The 19500-nt window shown below is 44.1% G+C and overlaps 1 protein-coding gene across 1 annotated transcript in view; it reads left to right on the forward strand.

Moving 5' to 3' along the window:
• Positions 1 to 19382, forward strand: part of fbn2b (fibrillin 2b) — a 68358-nt gene extending 48976 nt beyond the window's left edge. The window contains exons 21-65 of the mRNA XM_084354708.1: positions 731 to 868; positions 1062 to 1112; positions 1315 to 1440; positions 1548 to 1775; positions 1904 to 2029; positions 2133 to 2261; positions 2411 to 2536; positions 3214 to 3339; positions 3477 to 3599; positions 3719 to 3844; positions 4088 to 4213; positions 4616 to 4738; positions 4873 to 4995; positions 5086 to 5211; positions 5314 to 5436; positions 5777 to 5899; positions 6336 to 6497; positions 6634 to 6702; positions 6845 to 6970; positions 7078 to 7203; positions 7311 to 7460; positions 7550 to 7621; positions 7713 to 7838; positions 8520 to 8645; positions 9495 to 9620; positions 9762 to 9878; positions 10169 to 10297; positions 10410 to 10529; positions 10670 to 10795; positions 10948 to 11100; positions 11208 to 11273; positions 11385 to 11510; positions 11890 to 12009; positions 12102 to 12224; positions 12370 to 12501; positions 12612 to 12737; positions 12897 to 13103; positions 13387 to 13512; positions 13621 to 13743; positions 14016 to 14132; positions 14794 to 14922; positions 15067 to 15186; positions 15628 to 15859; positions 15967 to 16120; positions 16471 to 19382. Of these exons, the coding sequence (XP_084210834.1) occupies positions 731 to 868; positions 1062 to 1112; positions 1315 to 1440; positions 1548 to 1775; positions 1904 to 2029; positions 2133 to 2261; positions 2411 to 2536; positions 3214 to 3339; positions 3477 to 3599; positions 3719 to 3844; positions 4088 to 4213; positions 4616 to 4738; positions 4873 to 4995; positions 5086 to 5211; positions 5314 to 5436; positions 5777 to 5899; positions 6336 to 6497; positions 6634 to 6702; positions 6845 to 6970; positions 7078 to 7203; positions 7311 to 7460; positions 7550 to 7621; positions 7713 to 7838; positions 8520 to 8645; positions 9495 to 9620; positions 9762 to 9878; positions 10169 to 10297; positions 10410 to 10529; positions 10670 to 10795; positions 10948 to 11100; positions 11208 to 11273; positions 11385 to 11510; positions 11890 to 12009; positions 12102 to 12224; positions 12370 to 12501; positions 12612 to 12737; positions 12897 to 13103; positions 13387 to 13512; positions 13621 to 13743; positions 14016 to 14132; positions 14794 to 14922; positions 15067 to 15186; positions 15628 to 15859; positions 15967 to 16120; positions 16471 to 16845 (6047 nt within the window). The 3' untranslated portion in view covers positions 16846 to 19382. The remainder of the gene's footprint in view (positions 1 to 730; positions 869 to 1061; positions 1113 to 1314; positions 1441 to 1547; positions 1776 to 1903; positions 2030 to 2132; positions 2262 to 2410; positions 2537 to 3213; positions 3340 to 3476; positions 3600 to 3718; positions 3845 to 4087; positions 4214 to 4615; positions 4739 to 4872; positions 4996 to 5085; positions 5212 to 5313; positions 5437 to 5776; positions 5900 to 6335; positions 6498 to 6633; positions 6703 to 6844; positions 6971 to 7077; positions 7204 to 7310; positions 7461 to 7549; positions 7622 to 7712; positions 7839 to 8519; positions 8646 to 9494; positions 9621 to 9761; positions 9879 to 10168; positions 10298 to 10409; positions 10530 to 10669; positions 10796 to 10947; positions 11101 to 11207; positions 11274 to 11384; positions 11511 to 11889; positions 12010 to 12101; positions 12225 to 12369; positions 12502 to 12611; positions 12738 to 12896; positions 13104 to 13386; positions 13513 to 13620; positions 13744 to 14015; positions 14133 to 14793; positions 14923 to 15066; positions 15187 to 15627; positions 15860 to 15966; positions 16121 to 16470) is intronic.
• Positions 19383 to 19500: the final 118 nt, after the last annotated feature.

Genomic DNA, 19500 nt, shown 5'->3' on the forward strand with positions numbered 1-19500 from the left:
GGAGGAAAGGTGTCACTGTTATGACTGTACACTCTCTGTACACTCTCTGTACACTCTCAGCTCATTAGGAATGAAATAGCTTTGGATTAAATGTAATGATGCATGGGCTTTACTCAGCTCAGCATGGAGCCAAAAGCATAAGTTTTAGGGGAGTCATGAGAGCTGAAGGTGACATGTTGGTTGTTTGTGTGGTGTGTTTAGTTGCCATAGTTAAAGGAACCCTGTGGAGAGTTTGTAATTTTGAGGAATAGTGGTGCTGTGGAGCAATGTCTGGATCAGCAGATAGCTGTTCATCTGTTTCTTGTGTTAGGCCGCTACTATTACCAATAAATCTGCCCATGATTTTCACAATTATGACAAAGAAAAGCAACAAATCCCTACATTTAAGAGGCAGAAGGCATTTCACCTGATATATGACACATTTTTACACCTTTTTCCCCTTTTATTTATCACTACCTGTTTCTGGCACTGTACAGAATGTAGTCTGACATTCTACATAAAAAAGCTGCTGCATTTGACTTATTATTTTGTTATTTTCATTCTTTAAATGTCACCAGAACGCTGAAAACACAGTCCTTAAAGCGTACATTTTTCGGGGGTATGACACCCAGAACCCTGCTTTAGTTTTGAAATCCTCGTTATTTTTGGTTGGCAAGTATGAGTGGAGGATACACACAACATGTTTTCATGAGAGACACTAAATGTTGTCTGTTTAACCTCGGCCCCACAGACAGTATGAAGAGCACGTGCTGGCTGACGATACAAGACAGCCGCTGTGAGGTCAACATCAACGGAGCCACGCTGAAGTCCGAGTGCTGCTCCACACTGGGAGCCGCCTGGGGCAGTCCCTGTGAACCCTGCGAGATTGGTCAGTTCACACACGCAGATGCTGCTAATTTTATTGTGCCAGTGTTAAATGTTTAATGTTAAATGTAATTCTGGTCATTTCATGCTCAAACTTCCCGTAGTTTAATTAGTCCTCCAGACAAGACTAGAAAATACACCTGAAACTGCATTTACTGCGTTCAAATTCCATCTCTGATCTTCTCATGCCTCCTCAGACACCGCCTGCTCTCGAGGATTCGCTCGTATGAAGGGCCTCGTCTGTGAAGGTAAGAACATTTGATAACTTAATGAACGGTGACAAACCTGCGGCTCTCCAGTCATCCAACACTGACAGGAATTAAATCATTCTACCTTTTTGTCCTTGTGACGTGCCTCATTGTTCTCCCTGTAGAGTTTTTGTGCATGTGTGTGCATGTTTGTGTGTTTCACCTCGTAATCACGGTTCTTTAAACGTCCTGCTCCCTGTAGACATTAATGAGTGCGAGGTGTTCCCTGGAGTGTGCACAAACGGCCGGTGTGTGAACACCCAGGGCTCGTTCCGCTGCGAGTGTGCTGAGGGTCTCACTTTGGACAGCACTGGACGCACGTGTGTTGGTAAGAGGACTGCACAAGAAAAGAAACCACATCCAATCAAACTTCCAGTTGCTGTCATGTCACTGTGCTATCAGCCCGAAACCTGATTTTATAACCTACCTCTCTAGATATGCGCAGTGAGCAGTGCTTCATGAAGTGGCACGAGGACGAGTGTGGCGCACCGCTGCCGGGCAGATACCGTGTGGACATGTGCTGCTGCTCAGTGGGTGCTGCCTGGGGTATTGACTGCGAGGAGTGTCCAAAACCAGGCTCACTTGAGTACAGAACCATCTGTCCCAGAGGGCCCGGCTTCGCCAACAGAGGAGATATTCTGACTGGGAGGCCCTTCTACAAAGGTACCAAGCTGTATTCATACAAAGTGTGTTGTTGTTAGAACTGAATAATAATTGATATTTTGACATGTAGGCTCTTGTTTTATCTTGTTCTAAATGAGTGGATTTTAATGCCTTGTCCTTCTCCCCAGATGTAAACGAGTGTAAAGTGTTCCAGGGTCTTTGTACTTACGGAAACTGCCGAAACACCATTGGAAGTTTCAAGTGTCGCTGCAACAACGGCTTCGCTCTGACTGCAGAGGAGAGGAACTGCACAGGTATGAGAAGATGCCGAAGGAGCCAAAATGATAACATTCAATGAAACATTTCTGTCACGATTAGTAAGCAGTAGGTGAAGGTTCCTTTTTTTAATGTTTTCAGACATCGATGAGTGCCGCATCTCCCCGGACTTGTGCGGTCACGGTGCCTGCGTCAACACACCGGGCAGCTTTGAGTGTGAATGTTTCGAGGGCTATGAGAGCGGCTTCATGATGATGAAGAACTGCATGGGTATGTTGGAAACTGATTCACACACACAGTTAGAGGATTTCTAATGATATACTCTAGTCCAGTCAAGCCTTCATTTCCCAAAACTTCCATGTCCTTTCTTGTTTTTTCTCTTCTTCTTCATCCCTCCCTCCCTCTCGCTCTGCTGACAGATATTGACGAGTGTGAGAGGAACCCCCTGTTGTGTCGAGGAGGAACCTGCCTGAACACAGAAGGGAGTTATGAGTGTGAATGTCCCACCGGACACTCGCTCAGCACCGATGGATCAGCCTGTGAAGGTGGGTCATACATCATACAGCACACACACACACACACACACACACACACACACACACACACACACACACACACACACACACACACACACACACACAAATACATACATTCACACACAGGCTCACTTGGTGTTATCCATCATATTCAGGACACCCAAATTTATTTTTAAAGATAGTGCGCTCAAAACTTTAGCCAAGTGCAGAAAAACAAGTTTCACGCAGTAAAACTCTATACACTAGTGTTATAACTTCTACAGGGTTTGAGCAAACTCTTTCAACCAAAATGTTTTCAAGGTAGCGAATAAGCTTGAATTCAAATATACTCCTTGAAAAATGTGTCATATATTTGCTGTTTTTTGATGTTTGAATGATCAAAACTTATCATCAAAGTTATTCGAAACAGCTGGTAAAATAAACAAAGTGAAAATATACATTTATTTCTGTAGGTATAAAGAAATATGCAAACTTTTTTTCATGGCTGATTTATTATAACAATGTAGATGTCATGATCAATTCTTCGAGAGTCTGGAAATTTTTGGTTTAGGCACTTTGAAAAGTGCAGGAAATGTACTTATAAGAAGCTCTGCTGTAAGAACCATATTCATCATTAGCTTGAGGTGCACACACACTAAATTGTGTACAACATCTAATTCTCTATCATTGTCTGCTGGTCCTGTCAGATGTGAATGAGTGCCAGCTGAGTGACAACTTGTGCAAGAACGGGCAGTGTGTCAACATGGCGGGAACCTACCAGTGCTCCTGCGACACCGGTTACCAGGCAACGCCAGACCGACAGGGCTGCGTCGGTGAGTGGAACGAACCAAGTCCGACAAATTTACATCATGCTGTATAACTTTGAAATGAAGCTTAAATAAATTCACCTGTGTGATTCTCATCTAGCGAAACCTTGATGCCAAACTGTAATTGCGGCCTTTCTTTTCAGATATTGATGAATGTACCATTATGAATGGAGGCTGCGAAACCCACTGTACCAACTCAGAGGGCAGCTACGAGTGCAGCTGTAGTGAGGGCTACGCTCTAATGCCTGACCTCAGGACCTGCTCAGGTAATAAAACACAGGATTCAGTGTCACAATGTGGTAGTTTTCATCATGTCCCACAGTTTTACCATGAAATGTCTGGTGTTGCCACCAATAGCAAATTTAAATCTTCCGTTTTCTTTCAGATATTGACGAGTGTGAGGAGACTCCAGACATCTGTGACGGAGGCCAGTGCACCAACATTCCCGGGGAATACCGCTGTCTGTGTTACGATGGCTTCATGGCTTCTATGGACATGAGGACATGTATCGGTGAGAGAAAAAACTGAAAACACATGCTGCACTTTCTCCCATTTTACACACGTATATCTTTAAAACCCCTCACTCTCCCTTGTGTTTTTTGTTAACTACTTTTCCGCCACATTAATGTATTCATTCGACCTCTCTGACCCGACCTGTGGGACTGTCTCTGTCAGTCTCATTTTCTGTCAGTCTAATCTCTCGGGCCACAACGTTCACATGTTATCTGTGTCTGTCTGTCCCTGATCTGCATAGATGTGAACGAGTGCGACTTGAACCCAAACATCTGTCTCCACGGCGACTGCGAGAACACCAAAGGCTCCTTCATCTGCCACTGTCAGCTGGGATACTTTGTCAAGAAGGGATCCACGGGCTGCACAGGTACACACACACACGCATACAAGCACACACACGTCAGGGGCTGTTGAGACGTCTGCGCCTCTGTGTGACCGTATTTGAGTGTTGAGACAGTTCACCCATGCATACAGTAGTTGCAGGTCTACAGTTTAAAAATGAGGATTTATTATTCATGACTCACTACTTATAGAATTAAAAACCAAGCAACATTTTTTTTTTGTCTCTTTGCATAATTAAACAGGAGCATTTCACTTACGCTGCAACATTCCTTACATTCAGTTTGTTTGTTAGCGAGTACAAATACTTCTATTACTGGCTGTTTATTGGTGTTACAAACTAGTCATGTCAAGAAAAAGAAAAACATTTGTTTACGAGGGAAAGGACCCCCCCCTAACAATTGACTAACTGATCTCCATATTTCCCCAGATGTTGATGAGTGTGAGATCGGGGCTCATAACTGCGACATGCATGCTGCCTGCATCAACGTGCCTGGAAGCTTTAAGTGTCGCTGTCGAGACGGCTGGATCGGAGACGGCATCAAGTGTGTGGGTGAGTACATATTTAGAATATCTTCGCCGTGATGTGGTTTGTAGACCAGATAGTTTGGCAGGTAATATGAGTTTTTTGAAACAAAATAAAGGTTAAGTTCTTCATTTCTTGTTTCTCGCACTTTTTCTCTTTAGATCAGGATGAGTGCTCTGCAGAGGACCACAACTGCAATCCCAACGCAGACTGTGTCAACACACCAGGATCCTACAGGTGTACATGCAAGGAGGGCTTCAATGGAGACGGATTTTCCTGCTCTGGTTAGACTGCCGACCTTCTAAATAAATCCTAATTGAATACGCGTGCAGTGTGCAGTGAGCTTCATAACTCACTGCTCTGCTCTGTTTCAGACATGGATGAGTGTGCAGACAACGTGAACCTGTGTGAGAACGGCCAGTGTCTGAACGCGCCGGGTGGCTACCGCTGCGAGTGTGAGATGGGCTTCACTCCCACAGAGGACAGCAAGGCCTGTCAAGGTGCTGCACTCGTTCTGTCACATTTTACTCTCTCTTGCTTTTTTTTGCTGTTTTTGTTTTTATTCGGGTAGTGTAAGTAACATTGTGTCTCTCTCTCCACAGACATCGATGAGTGTAATTTCCAGAACATCTGTGTGTTTGGAACTTGCCAGAACCTTCCTGGGATGTTCCGCTGTGTGTGTGATGATGGTTACGAACTGGACCGCAGCGGTGGAAACTGCACTGGTGAGTTCAGACACAGAGCAGACTCGGATAGATTGGCTGAGTTTTCTCGGAAATAGCAGCCTTCATCTTTGCATCGTATTACAATTTTTTTTTAAAAAGGCATGCAGATATGCAAAGTATGTATTTTAAGTAATTTTTTATCCATTTATTCCTTTCATTCCTCAGTCTTTGTGCAGATCACCCACACCTCAGCCTTCAGTTAGTTTGTGACATAAACAAGGTTTTCCATCATGTAAATTAGTAAACGTATTTTTGTTTTTTAATGGGTTCATACCTGTCAGAAAGGTGTCTGTAGCGTGGTTTGTGTTGCTGAGCTTGTGTGTGTCACTGTGTACCGCAGACATCAACGAGTGTGCCGACCCCGTGAACTGCATCAACGGGCTGTGTGTGAACACTCCAGGGAGCTACCTGTGCAACTGCCCCGCTGACTTCGAGCTCAACCCCACTGGAGTGGGCTGCGTGGGTGAGTCACACTTCAAGCAGGTTTAAATGTATCGCAAAGAGGGAAAAAGGTTTCAATGAGAAAACAGTGGTTTCCTCCATTGTGCCATTATTTTATGGCTATATACACTTTTGTGAGTTTAAAATTGTTCTCTTTACCGTTAACACCCTCTTTAACAGTGTAATTATAAGATAGAGACAAAATGCATCTTCCCTCTAGCCGCCTGTTAAAAGAGTGCACTATGCAACTTTTCTACGGGCCTATTAACAGACACAGAGCTCTTGATACAAGGAGTAGCAGTTTGCAAGAGCTAACAGTTGAGTATGTGCTTTAAAGCCATTTGTATTTGTGAAAATTAGAGCAAAAGAGGCTTGTATTTTGAGGTATCTCAGGGCGAGAACAAAAACAGAACATTGCTATAAATCCTATAGTTAAAGCAAATGTGTGTTTATCTCAGATACCCGTGTTGGCAACTGCTTCCTGGACATCCTTGCCCGTGGTGACGGAGGAATCTCCTGCAGTGCGGAGATCGGAGTGGGCGTGACCCGAGCTTCCTGTTGCTGCTCCCTGGGAGGAGCCTGGGGAAACCCCTGCGAACTGTGCCCCGCCCCCAACTCCAGTATGCACCACGACTGTTGATCAGTTGATTATAGTGTTTACTGAAAAACACACAATCCACATAAACTTATGTTGTAGCAAGAACTACTTATTACTTCCACACTAACATTGTATTGTCCTCTCTGTTTTGTCTGTAGCGGAATATAAGACTCTCTGTCCAGGCGGAGAGGGATTCAGACCCAACCCCATCACTGTTATCCTGGAAGGTAAATCATCCAGCTTTTTTACAGTCCTGTATTGAATCAACAACTGTAGCAACAAGATACTAATCTTTTGATTCTATTTCAGAGTCCTAAGAATCAATACTAGGTGGCATCTATTAAGCTAACCGTGTGACTTATTGTCTAGATATTGATGAGTGCCAGGAGCTGCCAGGTCTCTGTCAGGGTGGCAACTGTGTTAACACCTTCGGTAGTTTCCAGTGTGAGTGTCCAGCAGGCTACTATCTCAATGAGGAGACTCGCATCTGTGAGGGTAAGAACTGAGAGTCAAATGACTGAAAAATATTACCCATTTTATAAATCACCTGTCAGAGAAAGATTAACAAGGTCATATTTTTATCCTCGTTTCTTTATGTGCAGATATCGATGAGTGCACAACCCACATTGGCATCTGTGGACCAGGTACCTGCTACAACACGCTGGGCAACTACACCTGTGTCTGCCCTCCTGAATACATGCAGGTCAACGGAGGAAACAACTGCATGGGTGAGTGCGAGAGACTTCTTTTGGACTGATACTCTCATCATGTCTTCTTAATAAACTTAAAGAGTAAAAGGCACACTTTTTCAATCGTCTTCCTCCTTGTGATGCAGACATGAGGAAGAGCGTGTGTTACCGTAACTTCAACGACACGTGCGAGAACGAGCTGTCCTTCAACATGACCAAGAAGATGTGCTGCTGCGCCTACAATGTTGGAAAGGCCTGGAACAAACCGTGCGAGCCCTGTCCAACCCCTGCTACCTGTGAGTGTCACTTAATACCCTGAAACATACTCTGAAACACTGGTGAAAACATTTCTGTCACTGAGAATCTCCTGTCCTGTCTGTTTCAGCTGAGTACCAGTTACTGTGTGGTAACCAGGCTCCTGGCTTCATCATAGACATCCACACTGGCAAGCCCATAGGTGAGGTCAAAACTGCTGCAGAACAGCACAACACAGGTGCTGGTACAAGGTTCAGTTTGCATTGTAACATTCTGTGCTGTTTTTTGTGCAGATATTGATGAGTGTAGGGAGATCCCTGGTATCTGTGCCAACGGAGTGTGTATCAACCAGATCGGGAGCTTCCGCTGTGAATGTCCGATGGGCTTCAGCTACAACAACATACTGCTCATTTGTGAAGGTAAAACTCAGGCTACACATAACGTTTTCCTCTGTCTCACTCTTTCTTTTGTGTCCCTCTTACAGTGTCTTCTGTATAAAGGAAAGAAAATGGTGAACACTTCTGATTTAAAATGAGACTTTCCCTGTCGTTGTATTGCATACAGTTCCTGTTCTTTGCTTGTTTTGTTCCCTGTCTCCCTCTCTCTCTCTCTCTCTCTCAGCATACACAAAAATAAGCACACACACTTTTACCACCCTGACCCTGCTGCTGAATCATTGCATGCCTATATATTCCTTACACAGTATAGATTATATACTCACTGTTGGCACAAACACTTACCACCCATTCTACACTATATCACACCAGCCCACCAGTACAGACACACACACAAATACAGTTACACTCACTCACTGTCCGAGAGGCACTTTTACAAGCAGTCCACTCGGGGGAGTTAACGCTGCCTTTTCACAGGTGAATTATGCCCCTGTAAAGACAAGCATAGTGGCTCCGAATGGGAGCACCTGCCTGGGCCTTCAATCATCCACAACCTGCCAGCGACTGTCTGAGCTGCTCTGGAGCCAAAATGGAGCCGTTGTGCTTTCTCTCCTGCTGTCGACAAGCTGACTGCCTGCTCTGATCAGACAGTAGTGGAGTCGGTGATTGATGTCCACTGTTCCTCTCTGTCTTCCTCCTGTGTAGATATTGATGAGTGTAACAGCGGGGACAACCTGTGCCAACGCAACGCCAACTGTATCAACATTCCAGGCAGCTACCGCTGCGAGTGCTCGCCAGGCTTCAAACTGTCCCCCAGCGGGGCCTGTGTGGGTGAGTCCAGCCTGTCTGACAGGCCTGATGAGGGTTTCCCATCTTAAAACAACATGGTGATAGACAGATAGACTGATGGTGGCGATGTGAGGAAAATGTAAATCCCTTCTGAGGGAAAGTTATTATAATTATCATTCACGGGAAAGTGTAAGATCCACTGAGGCGTGTTGCAGTAATTGACACCAACCTTTGACTAAATGCAACTCTTGTTTATGCCTGGTTTGATTTGGTTGTACTCCGTCAAACACACATGTAAATATTCACAAAACAAAAATTAGAGGAAAACCAAAACAAAAGACACAAATTCAATCTGACATGCAGAAGCAAATGAAACAAAACATACACTGAATAGCTGACAACATATAAGGTATTTGTGCAAATAAAGTGCAATACATGATATTAGTAATACAACAAATTGTAATTGCAAATAGTCAATTGACAGAAAATTAATCTGCAGTAGTTATGATAAACAAATAAAGTTTTATGTCATTTATCAAAGTTAACATTATTGCTCCAGTTTCTCCAATGTTAGAATTTGTTGCCTCTGTTAATTTCATATCATTGTAAATTCAATATTATTTGACTTGGACAAAAAGTTTATTCATTCAAGTTTATAAAAGAGGCTGTTCTGTCAATACTTTTCTAATAAATTGCCAATTTCAATTTTAGTCTTAACATAACAACTTCCCCCACACTTCCTGTTTAAACACCAGTCACTTCCTGTCCAAGCACTGCCCATTCTGAGATATGGTTACGGTTACAGTTAGTCCAGTTGGTTTGACAGATACAAATAATGGTCTCCTTACTCATCCGTAACATTAATATTTTTTGTTTGTGTTTCTTTTTCAGACCGTAACGAGTGTCAGGAGATTCCTAACGTGTGTAGCCATGGAGAGTGTATCGACACGCAGGGAAGCTATCGCTGTCTGTGCCACAACGGCTTCAAGGCTACTGCTGACCAGACCATGTGCATGGGTGAGGGGCACAATTTAAACTAGACTAATAATACACAGCACCGCATTCTATGTAATTCTCCAGCATTTAATCAATAATGATCGCACTTATTTTATTTGGATGTTTTCACTGTCTCACCTTCTTTCTGTGTGTGTATGCCAGACATCGATGAGTGTGACAGACAGCCGTGTGGCAACGGTACCTGTAAGAACACAGTGGGATCCTACAACTGCCTCTGCTTCCCCGGCTTCGAGCTCACACACAACAACGACTGCATGGGTGAGGAACGTTTTCATTCTCAAATATCGTTTTGTTAAAGATTACCTATAAATTCCTTTAAAACATGCTGCCCTTTTCTGTAGCAGCATTACATTTGGACAGCCATAAAATACAATTAAGACATTTGACTTTTCCTTGGCTTTAAGAGGGAAATATATTGGAGTGTTTTTAAAACATTGGCTGTGTAACAAAGAAAATTATACACAAGCCAGCCTTCAGTATCTCTTGAGGCCAGGAAAAATATGAATTCCTTCTCCAGAGTGCTAATCCTCTCCATGTTTTCCTTACAGACATAGACGAGTGCAGCGCCCTCCAGGGCCAAGTGTGCAGGAACGGACAGTGTATCAACGGACTCGGCTCGTTCCAGTGTCTCTGCCATGAGGGTTATGAGAACACTCAGGATGGGAAGAACTGTGTCGGTAAGTCAGTCGTTAAATATACCAGAAAAGTAATAACCATGGTGGGGTATCTGCTGGCATTCACACACATTAACATAATTGTCTCATATTTACATCGTCCTCTTCTCCACAGATATAAATGAGTGTGTGAGTCTACCCGGCACGTGCTCTCCAGGAACTTGTCAGAATCTGGACGGATCTTTCAGGTGTATCTGCCCTCCTGGATACGAGGTGCAAAATGATCAGTGTATAGGTAAGACACAAACACACACACACACAGAGATAGACACAATTAAGCACAGGCTAAATGCTCCACATATACTCAAACCGTCGGGGGCGACCAAGCCATCTGCTCCTCTCACCTTCCTGACATCTTTTACACTCCCTTCCCAGATATCAACGAGTGTGAGGTGGAGCCCAACATCTGCCAGTTTGGCACCTGCACCAACACCCCCGGCAGCTTCCAGTGCACCTGCCAGCCGGGCTTCGTACTCTCTGTGAACGAACGGCGCTGCTTTGGTGAGAGAAGTTGTTAGTTAACAGTAGGCCACAGGACAGTAGGACAGTGTTGGTGTGGTAATCTGACATTTTATTTCCCTGACAAAGGCCGTGTAGTTTGTCTTCTTAAAACAGAAGAAACAGAAGTGAATCCTTTTCTTTTCTTCTGGCAGACAAGAGAGAGAGCTTCTGCTTCACCAAATTCGATGCAGGAAAATGCTCCGTCCCCAAAGCTTTAAACACCACCAAGGCCCAGTGCTGCTGCAGCAAGTTGCCTGGAGAGGGCTGGGGACTTCCCTGTGAGCTGTGCCCACGAGACACCGAGGGTGTGTAACACAAAAACGCACACACAGACACACACACCTTTAATTAGGACGTATCGTAAAGACATTCATAAAATAATGAAGCTGACCTTTTTTTGGTGCGTCTCCAGCTGCTTTCAACACTCTATGTCCCTACGGCCTTGGAGTCCTGCCCGGACTGGGAGATGCCCGTGAAGGTGAGCACGACAGCGTAGATCTAATCCCTTGAATTTAATGGCCTTTTGAGGAGGTCTTCTACTGTATATGTTTTAAAAATATGCTAATTTTCTCTTGCTCTTTCTCTCAAGATATGAACGAGTGTCTGGATAACCCAGGCATCTGTCAGAACGGTATCTGCATCAACACGGATGGTTCGTTCCGCTGCGAATGCCCCTTCGGATACAACCTGGATTACACTGGAGTCAACTGTGTTGGTGAGATGTTGTCTGAAATTACAGTAAACAACCTGCAACATTTTCTTACAATTATTACTTAACAACCAGATGAGCCCAGGAATCACAGAAGAGGGATTTTTCCAGAAAAAATCGCAGTTCAGCAGTCAAAGAAAAATCAATGGCTGCAGGACCTCTGGGATTTTTACTGCAATGTCTCTGAATATATCATGAAAATCAGTCTTACCACGCAGGTCTGAGGTTATTTTCCCGGCACCAGTAGCTCCGCAGTGCATTAGAACCTGATCTATATATGGACTAACATTTAAGCTGTTGATAATTGCTTTTAAAATGTCAGCTACAGTGTAAATGTCTCATTGGTTTTAATTGGCCTGTTCACTGTATCCCTGCTCTTCTCCAGACACTGACGAGTGCTCCATCGGAAACCCATGTGGAAATGGAACCTGCACCAACGTGGTGGGAGGTTTCGAGTGCTCGTGCCAGGAGGGCTTCGAACCTGGTTCCATGATGACCTGTGAAGGTCAGTCATTTACACAGTAACACACATATACACAGGTACTCATTTAAAATACAAAATAATTTAAACCAACCTCTCACTCCTCTGGACATTAGACATCAACGAGTGCTCCCAGAATCCTCTGCTGTGTGCCTTCCGGTGCGTTAACACCTTTGGGTCCTATGAGTGCATGTGTCCTGCTGGTTACGTGCTGCGAGATGACCAACGCATGTGCAGAGGTGAGAGAGAGAGAGACTCCCATCATCTCAGATTTTTCCCTACTCTTCTGTGTACTGCAGTAATTCTTTGACACACTGAAACAGTTTCATTTTGGCTGACTGTTGCAGTTTTACTGATTGTCCATCTCTCAATGTCCCCCACCAGACCAGGACGAGTGCTCTGAAGGTCTGGATGACTGTGACTCTAAGGGTATGACCTGTAAGAACCTGATTGGTACCTTCATGTGTATCTGCCCTCCTGGCATGCAGCGCAGACCGGATGGAGAGGGATGTATGGGTGAGTAAAAACATTTCAGCCAATGTGGGAGGTTCACCCCAGTCTCCTTCCAATATGTGCTGTTATTACTGGATGTACATTCTCTCATCCTCTGTTCTGTACACTGGCAGACCTGAATGAGTGCCGCGCCAAGCCTGGCATCTGCAAGAACGGACGCTGTGTCAACACAGTGGGAAGCTACCGCTGCGAGTGCAATGACGGCTTCGAGCCGAGTTCCACTGGAACTGAATGTATCGGTAAGGACATGTTGTTGGACATGGTTTGTTGTCAAAATGTGCTTATGCTCTTGTTTTAAATTAAGTTGGATTACTGTACATGCTGCTTTAGCAACCAAAAGCCCTCGGTTTCTCCTTCCGTCTCTAACCCCTCGTGTATCCTGTCATTTATTCCCTCAGACAACCGAAAGGGCTACTGTTACACAGAGGTCCTGCAGACCATGTGTCAGCAGTCATCCACCAGCAGGAACAGTGTGACCAAGTCTGAGTGCTGCTGCAACACGGGGCGAGGCTGGGGGTCACAGTGTGAGCTCTGCCCGCTGCCTGGCACTGTACAGTACAAGAAGATGTGCCCACTCGGACCTGGCTACACTACAGACGGTAGAGGTGAGTAGCACAGAGTGATATTAAAAACACTTTATCAAAACATCCATTTATTTCTCGTTTTCATTTAATCCAATCAGCACAATCTTTTAAAGTAGTTGCAATGATTAGATAAATATAAGTTGAATTTTTATTTGGGAAGGAAACCAAGCAACCTGAGGTGTCAAGTTAAATGCAGCTAGGAGAAAGTCATAAAGAAGCTTAATAAGACTGGGAGCTTTTTAGGTTTGGCAGTGTGAGTACCAAACTAATCCAGATCACTTTCTAAAATATCCTGTACCTCCAGACATCAACGAGTGCCAGGTGATGCCAGATCTGTGTCGGAACGGTCAGTGCATCAATACCATTGGATCCTTCCGCTGTCACTGCAACGTCGGCTACAAAACTGACTTCACTGCGACCTCCTGTGTCGGTACGGCTGATCTCTGTCCTGTTTTATCCACACTGAATATTGCCAAAGAGATTTCAGCATTTTATTTATAACACTAGTTGCTAATTTTTCCTTGTCTGCATCCTCCAGATACGGATGAGTGCGCTCTGTCTCCAAAGCCCTGTAACTTCCTGTGTAAAAACACAGAGGGCAGCTACCTCTGCTCCTGCCCCAGAGGATACAGCCTACAGCCGGATGGAAAGACTTGCAAAGGTAGGCCGACTTGTGATTTGTTTGTTTGCGGCTCGTTTCATAGCTTCATAAAATCCATTAAATGTGATTTAATGATCCCTCTGATAGTTAACCATCTTTGTAATGTTGCTCCCCTCAACACAATGGCACTTCTGGGTTCTGTTTATTATTATTATTGTATGTTACAAATGAAATATTGCTCTCATATCGTTTTTATAAATAAACAAGAGGTTTCATCTCTGATTGTAATTTGGTTTGATGGACATTTAAGTGTTTTCTTCTTTCCCTCTAAGATCTGGATGAATGTTCGACAAAGCAGCATAACTGCCAGTTCCTCTGCGTCAACACCATCGGAGGCTTCACCTGCAAGTGTCCCCCCGGCTTCACACAGCACCAGACTGCCTGTATCGGTGAGTACGAGACAGGAGAAGATGAGTGTTAGTCAGCACAGCAAACAGTTTTGTCTCAAATGTACTACAAGGAGTTTTGAACTGGTTGTGATACAATTCAATGCCCAATATGATCGACATGATCAAACAAGCCCATCAGCGAGAGGATTAGCTATCTCTATATAGCCTGTCACGGATTCCAACTTATCCGGGTTAGATAAGTCACAAAACTTAAACTATTTTTGATGGTGGAGTGTTGAGGATGAATTGAGGGTCTCACAGCCTGAGGAAAGAAGATGCTCTCTTTGCTCTCACAACTTTACTCTGTTCCACCATCATCATCATATTACAGTTGTAAGGGTAAATTAGATATTAGATATTAGATACATTACCCCATCATCATGCATCCTGCAAACAGCTGTGGTTAAAAAACTAGCATAAAAAATATGCTGCATCTTTCTTTCACTTGCTTCCAAAACAAATGCATAGGTTAGCCAGATAAAGATCTTTAGACAGGATGGCGGTGGTGCTAATACCACTTCTGTCCACAGGGGTCACCAGAATCAGCACAACATAAAAGTTCCTTGTAGCTGCTTTAATGGAGAACAACAGAACAAAAAACACTTCCAGATTCGCCAAATTCAAATAAAGTCTCACTTATCTGTTTCTCCTCTCTTTGCAGACAACAACGAGTGCAATGCTCAGAGCAGCGCGTGCGGTTCCCGGGCCTCTTGTGTCAACACGCCTGGTAGCTTCAACTGTGAATGCTCTAAAGGTTTCTCCTTGGACAACACAGGCATGGAGTGTGAAGGTGAGCAGACGCAGTAGCTTCAACATTTAGTCCGGTGTAGTTTAGAGGCAGGTCTGTCACACAGCAAAAGGTTCTTCCACGGTGTGCTTAAGGTCAAGAGTGGCACTACTGAGGCTAAAAATTAAAAGTCCTTATTTTCCTCAGATGTGGATGAGTGTGGCAGCAACCACCGCTGTCAGCACGGCTGTCAGAACATGCTGGGAGGTTACCGCTGTGGCTGTCCGCAGGGCTACGTGCAGCACTACCAGTGGAACCAGTGTGTGGGTGAGTTACATTACAGTCCATCTGTGAGTCATTCAGGTCATGTCTAGATCTTTAAGTCTTTTAGGCTCGTAGTAAGGCTGCAACAATATGTTAATCTATATTATAGTTAATTTTTGTTTAAAAAACTGATTCATGTAAGCAGAAATGTGGATTCATTTAAACAAAGTTGATGTTTCCCCGTTTGTTATTGTGGAACTATCATAATGATTATGCTCATGAATATCTTGTCTTGACTGATCTGTTTGTATTTGACACTGAAACAGCCACCGTCCGAGTTTAATCTTTTACAGAAAGTGATATTTCTGGGCTCATTGTTTATCTGAGCAACATAACAATAATTTGTAGAAATAACTCAATACTCCTCTGAGTGATTTTAACCAGCAACATCATCATCAACATGCAAACCTCTCTTGACACACTCCCCTTCTCTTTCCTCTGCAGATGAAAACGAGTGTCAGGGAGGATCAGTGTGTGGCTCTGCCTCCTGCTACAACACACTGGGCAGCTTCAAGTGTGTGTGTCCCTCTGGCTTTGACTTTGAGCAAGGCGCCGGTGGCTGCCAGGATGTGAATGAATGTAACACAGGCAGCAACCCCTGCATCTACGGCTGCTCCAACACCGACGGAGGCTACCTGTGTGGCTGTCCTGGAGGTTTCTACAGAGCCGGACAGGGGTGAGGGAACACGAATGAAAGATCAGAATGATTGTAGTAATATTTCTCAAATGAGAGTGATTTAAAGTTACCGGAGATTTATTAACTGTCTTCTTGTTTCCATCCAGTCACTGTATGACTGGCTCAGGTATCCCCGGCCAGTTTGCGGAGGGTGACGATGACGACAGTCTGTCTCCTGAGGCCTGCTACGAGTGTAAGATCAACGGAGGAGGAAAGGGAGGACGGCATAGACGAAATGCAGATGAAAACGAGATCAGCCAGGTACATGTGGTGGTAAATTGCTTCTCAATGCTAGCCTCGGGCCTTGTCCAGACCTACAGTACACAGGTACTTTCAGGAGCAGATTGTATCGAAGTCGATTGCAGAAAATCCTATGAACGAGGCAGAGAAAATGTGAATATCAGCTTTTTCAGCAACCTAAAACGATGTTGACGTGTGTACAAATGAGCTTTGTTTTAAGAAATACTGGTGTATGTGTGGACAGGGCTTCAGTTTAAGGATCGGGCCTGAGTCACAATTGATTTCCTGATGTCACTTAATGACTTTGTTGAGGTCTATATCCTGCTGCGTCATGTTTCACCTCCCTACCTCTGTCCTTATCCTCACTCCAGGACTCAGTGAGTATGGCCAGCATGGACACTCAGGACACCATCCCCATGAACATGTCTCTGTCCTCGCTGCTCAACAAGGAGCCTCTACTTGAGCTTCTGCCCGCCCTGCAGCCCCTTGAAAACCATGTACGCTATGTCATCACCCACGGCAATGCTAATGAACACTTCCGCCTGCTGGAACGCCGTGACGGAAAGAGCGTACTCCGGCTTGGTAAAAGGCCGCCTCCTCCGGGAACCTACCGGGTGGAGATCGCCAGCCTGCGGCTGTTCGGGCCCCGGAGACTACACCAGCTGGAGGAGCAGCACGACATTGACTACCTAAGAGGGGAAATAGGAGACGCCCTGCGCATCAAGCTCAACATCCACCTGCACTGAGCTCAGAGTGCGCTCGCAATCCTGTCCGGGACTGATTCCTAAAGCCTTCGAGTTTTAACCTGCCCCTTTTATCCAATAATTCCTCCCCTGCAAGACCGTCCCCACCAACACGGGGGGGTCATCAAGGGCTATGAAAAACTGAGTCAATCAGCCCAACTCTACCACCACTTTGTTACTGTTTATGTTATTATATGTTCATGTTTTGTGTTTTGTTTTTTTTCCTGACTACACTTCCTCTCGCGCCCCTCCACTTGTACCCGATCCAGCACTCATTCTCCACTGAGAGAGCCAGTGGAGGAGGTGGCAGAGAGGTGCCCTAGTGCTTGGACCACAGCCCCCGAATAAAGACAATCAGATGGTCCACAAGTCCATGAAGCACTTTTATAGACAAGAAATTAGACAAAGGAGGGTTTTTATCAGAAGTGAAGTGCTGAGAGTGGCCAAAACTGTCTTTATGCAACATGAATGGTGGTGTTTAATCACAGCGCTTCAGTCTTTCTGTTCAGTAGATGTTAAGGCTGAAGATAAGGGTGCCGTCACGGTGGTCCAAGGACTTTCTCACCTCTCTGTGATCACAACACTGGGGAACAAGATTTATCACCCCTCTCAATATTGTAGTGTGTCATTTAATGTATTTGTGCTGTTTGAACAATGTTAACACGAAGGACTGCAACATTTACACAGCATTTCAGGTTCTTTAGTCCATAGCGGTCTGTTTTTATAGCTGGACGCCAAAACCATATTTTCAGACGAGAAAACAGCCACCTGTCTTCTGCTCTGATGTGACTGACTTCTGTCCTGTCTGCGGGCAGCGGCAAGCAGGGATTAGCGTGTTTGCGTGTGTGTGTGCTGTCATGTTTGGTTACCTCAGTGCTTCTCACCGAGTATGGACACCACGCTGCGTTGCCGACTTAAAAACAAAAGAGGGTGCTAGTGTCGCTCGGCATCCAGTGTGAGCAGGGAGTACACCAGTTAGTAGCTCGTAGACTTAAAAGAAGATAGATCAGGTCACGTTTGTATTTATCCTCGTGGGGAATGAGACTTCAGGTGCACTGATTCTGGACCTGAGAGACAGCTTTTTTTCATTAAGTCCAAAGTGTGTTTTCCTCGTCGGCTGTCAGACTCCCGCAGCTTCTCCTGCCTCTGCGTTTGTCCTGTAAATGCTTGAGGAGAATAGAGGCGTAGCTGACAGCCTGCGTTGGGAGGCTGAGCTTGACAATAAGCTGACTTTTACCTGACTTCTTTGACTTGAGCTCGATGTCTGAGGTCTGAGCCTCGTTTACAACACAAGAGACAAACAGTCTCAAAGGTACATGACATGTCAACATTACCTAAGCTGTAACTAAAGGTAGTGCTTTACAGTGTAAGGGCACGCACAGGTGAACACGAAACCTCACAATAAAACCAAAATCTGTCAGGTCATCTTTCATTTTTCATGATTATTTTTTCTCTCAAAGAGAAAAAAGGTGCTAGATATTACCATCTCTGACGCTGTACAAAGAAAGTGCAGTCTTGAATCTGGATTGCAAAAGTGACTTTTTTTTTTTTTTTTTTTTGCTAGGTTTTATTGTTGTTGTGTATGTCTGTCTTTTTGTATTGTCTCAGTGCTGAAAAAAACAATATTATCAAACTTGCTTCTTGAAAATTAAATTGTATATTTTTAAGTGAAATGTAGATGTTTTTTTTTTTTTTGTTTAATGTCAAGGCTGCCAAAACAACTACTCACAGTAAACCCAAGATTGAAGGCCTGTAGTGTTGTCGACTTTGTTTTGTTGAGAAAAAAAGAGCAAAAATAAAAAAAAAGCAAGTTGTTGATCACTGACTGTATTGTTTGAAACCACTGTCACCAGTCAAATCAACCATTAGCAAAAAGAAAACACATCAGACTTAAAGATAAATAACATTCCCATCATGTATTATCCCATACAAGCTTACACTGGCTGTTACTGTTACGATGCCATAAGGCTCGATGCAAACTTGGCCATCTCCAGCTTGGTCATGTCTATGGTGCTCAACGGTATTATTTTGCTAAACTCTCCCACAGCCGAGTCAATGTTTATAACACATAACCGTTTTTCTAACCTGGGAACATTTGTATACTTTTTATCTTTATTGTCAGTTTGTAATTTTTCTTTTATTTGTCACTGTAATTAAAAAAAAAAAGGCAGTGAGCTTACTGTATCACAGCTTCAGTGTCAAACTTGAAACGATACTGTCATCGTCCTCAGCTTTGCATTGAAATATGTGCTTTATACTTCAGAGGACAAGGAGCCTGTTTCAGTTGTTCGAATGTTCACCTGAAAGCTGCAATGACAATCATCCAGTCACACCACGTGCACCGGCTGAGGATTAATAAATCAATCAGCCACCATGGAACGTCTTTTAATATCCTGAATGATTATCATCTTTGTGCAAAGACAAAAACCAAAGATTCATGACACCGAATGGCAGTCTGTAAAATTAGAGTGATTCACATAATATTGTAAACTTTTGTCCAGTGACATTAATGGCAATAAAGTATTGTGGGTTATATTTTTAAGTCTTGTGTCCTGAGTTTTCCTTTACCCCTTACGCTTAGGGATGCATGATGTCCTGTATATGGATAAATAAGCAAAAGCATGAACAAAAGTGACGCAAGACGACAGATATGTATTA

The sequence above is a fragment of the Pagrus pagrus genome (genome assembly GCF_965226575.1).
Source record: "Pagrus pagrus genome assembly, chromosome: 6".
NCBI lineage: Eukaryota > Metazoa > Chordata > Actinopteri > Spariformes > Sparidae > Pagrus > Pagrus pagrus.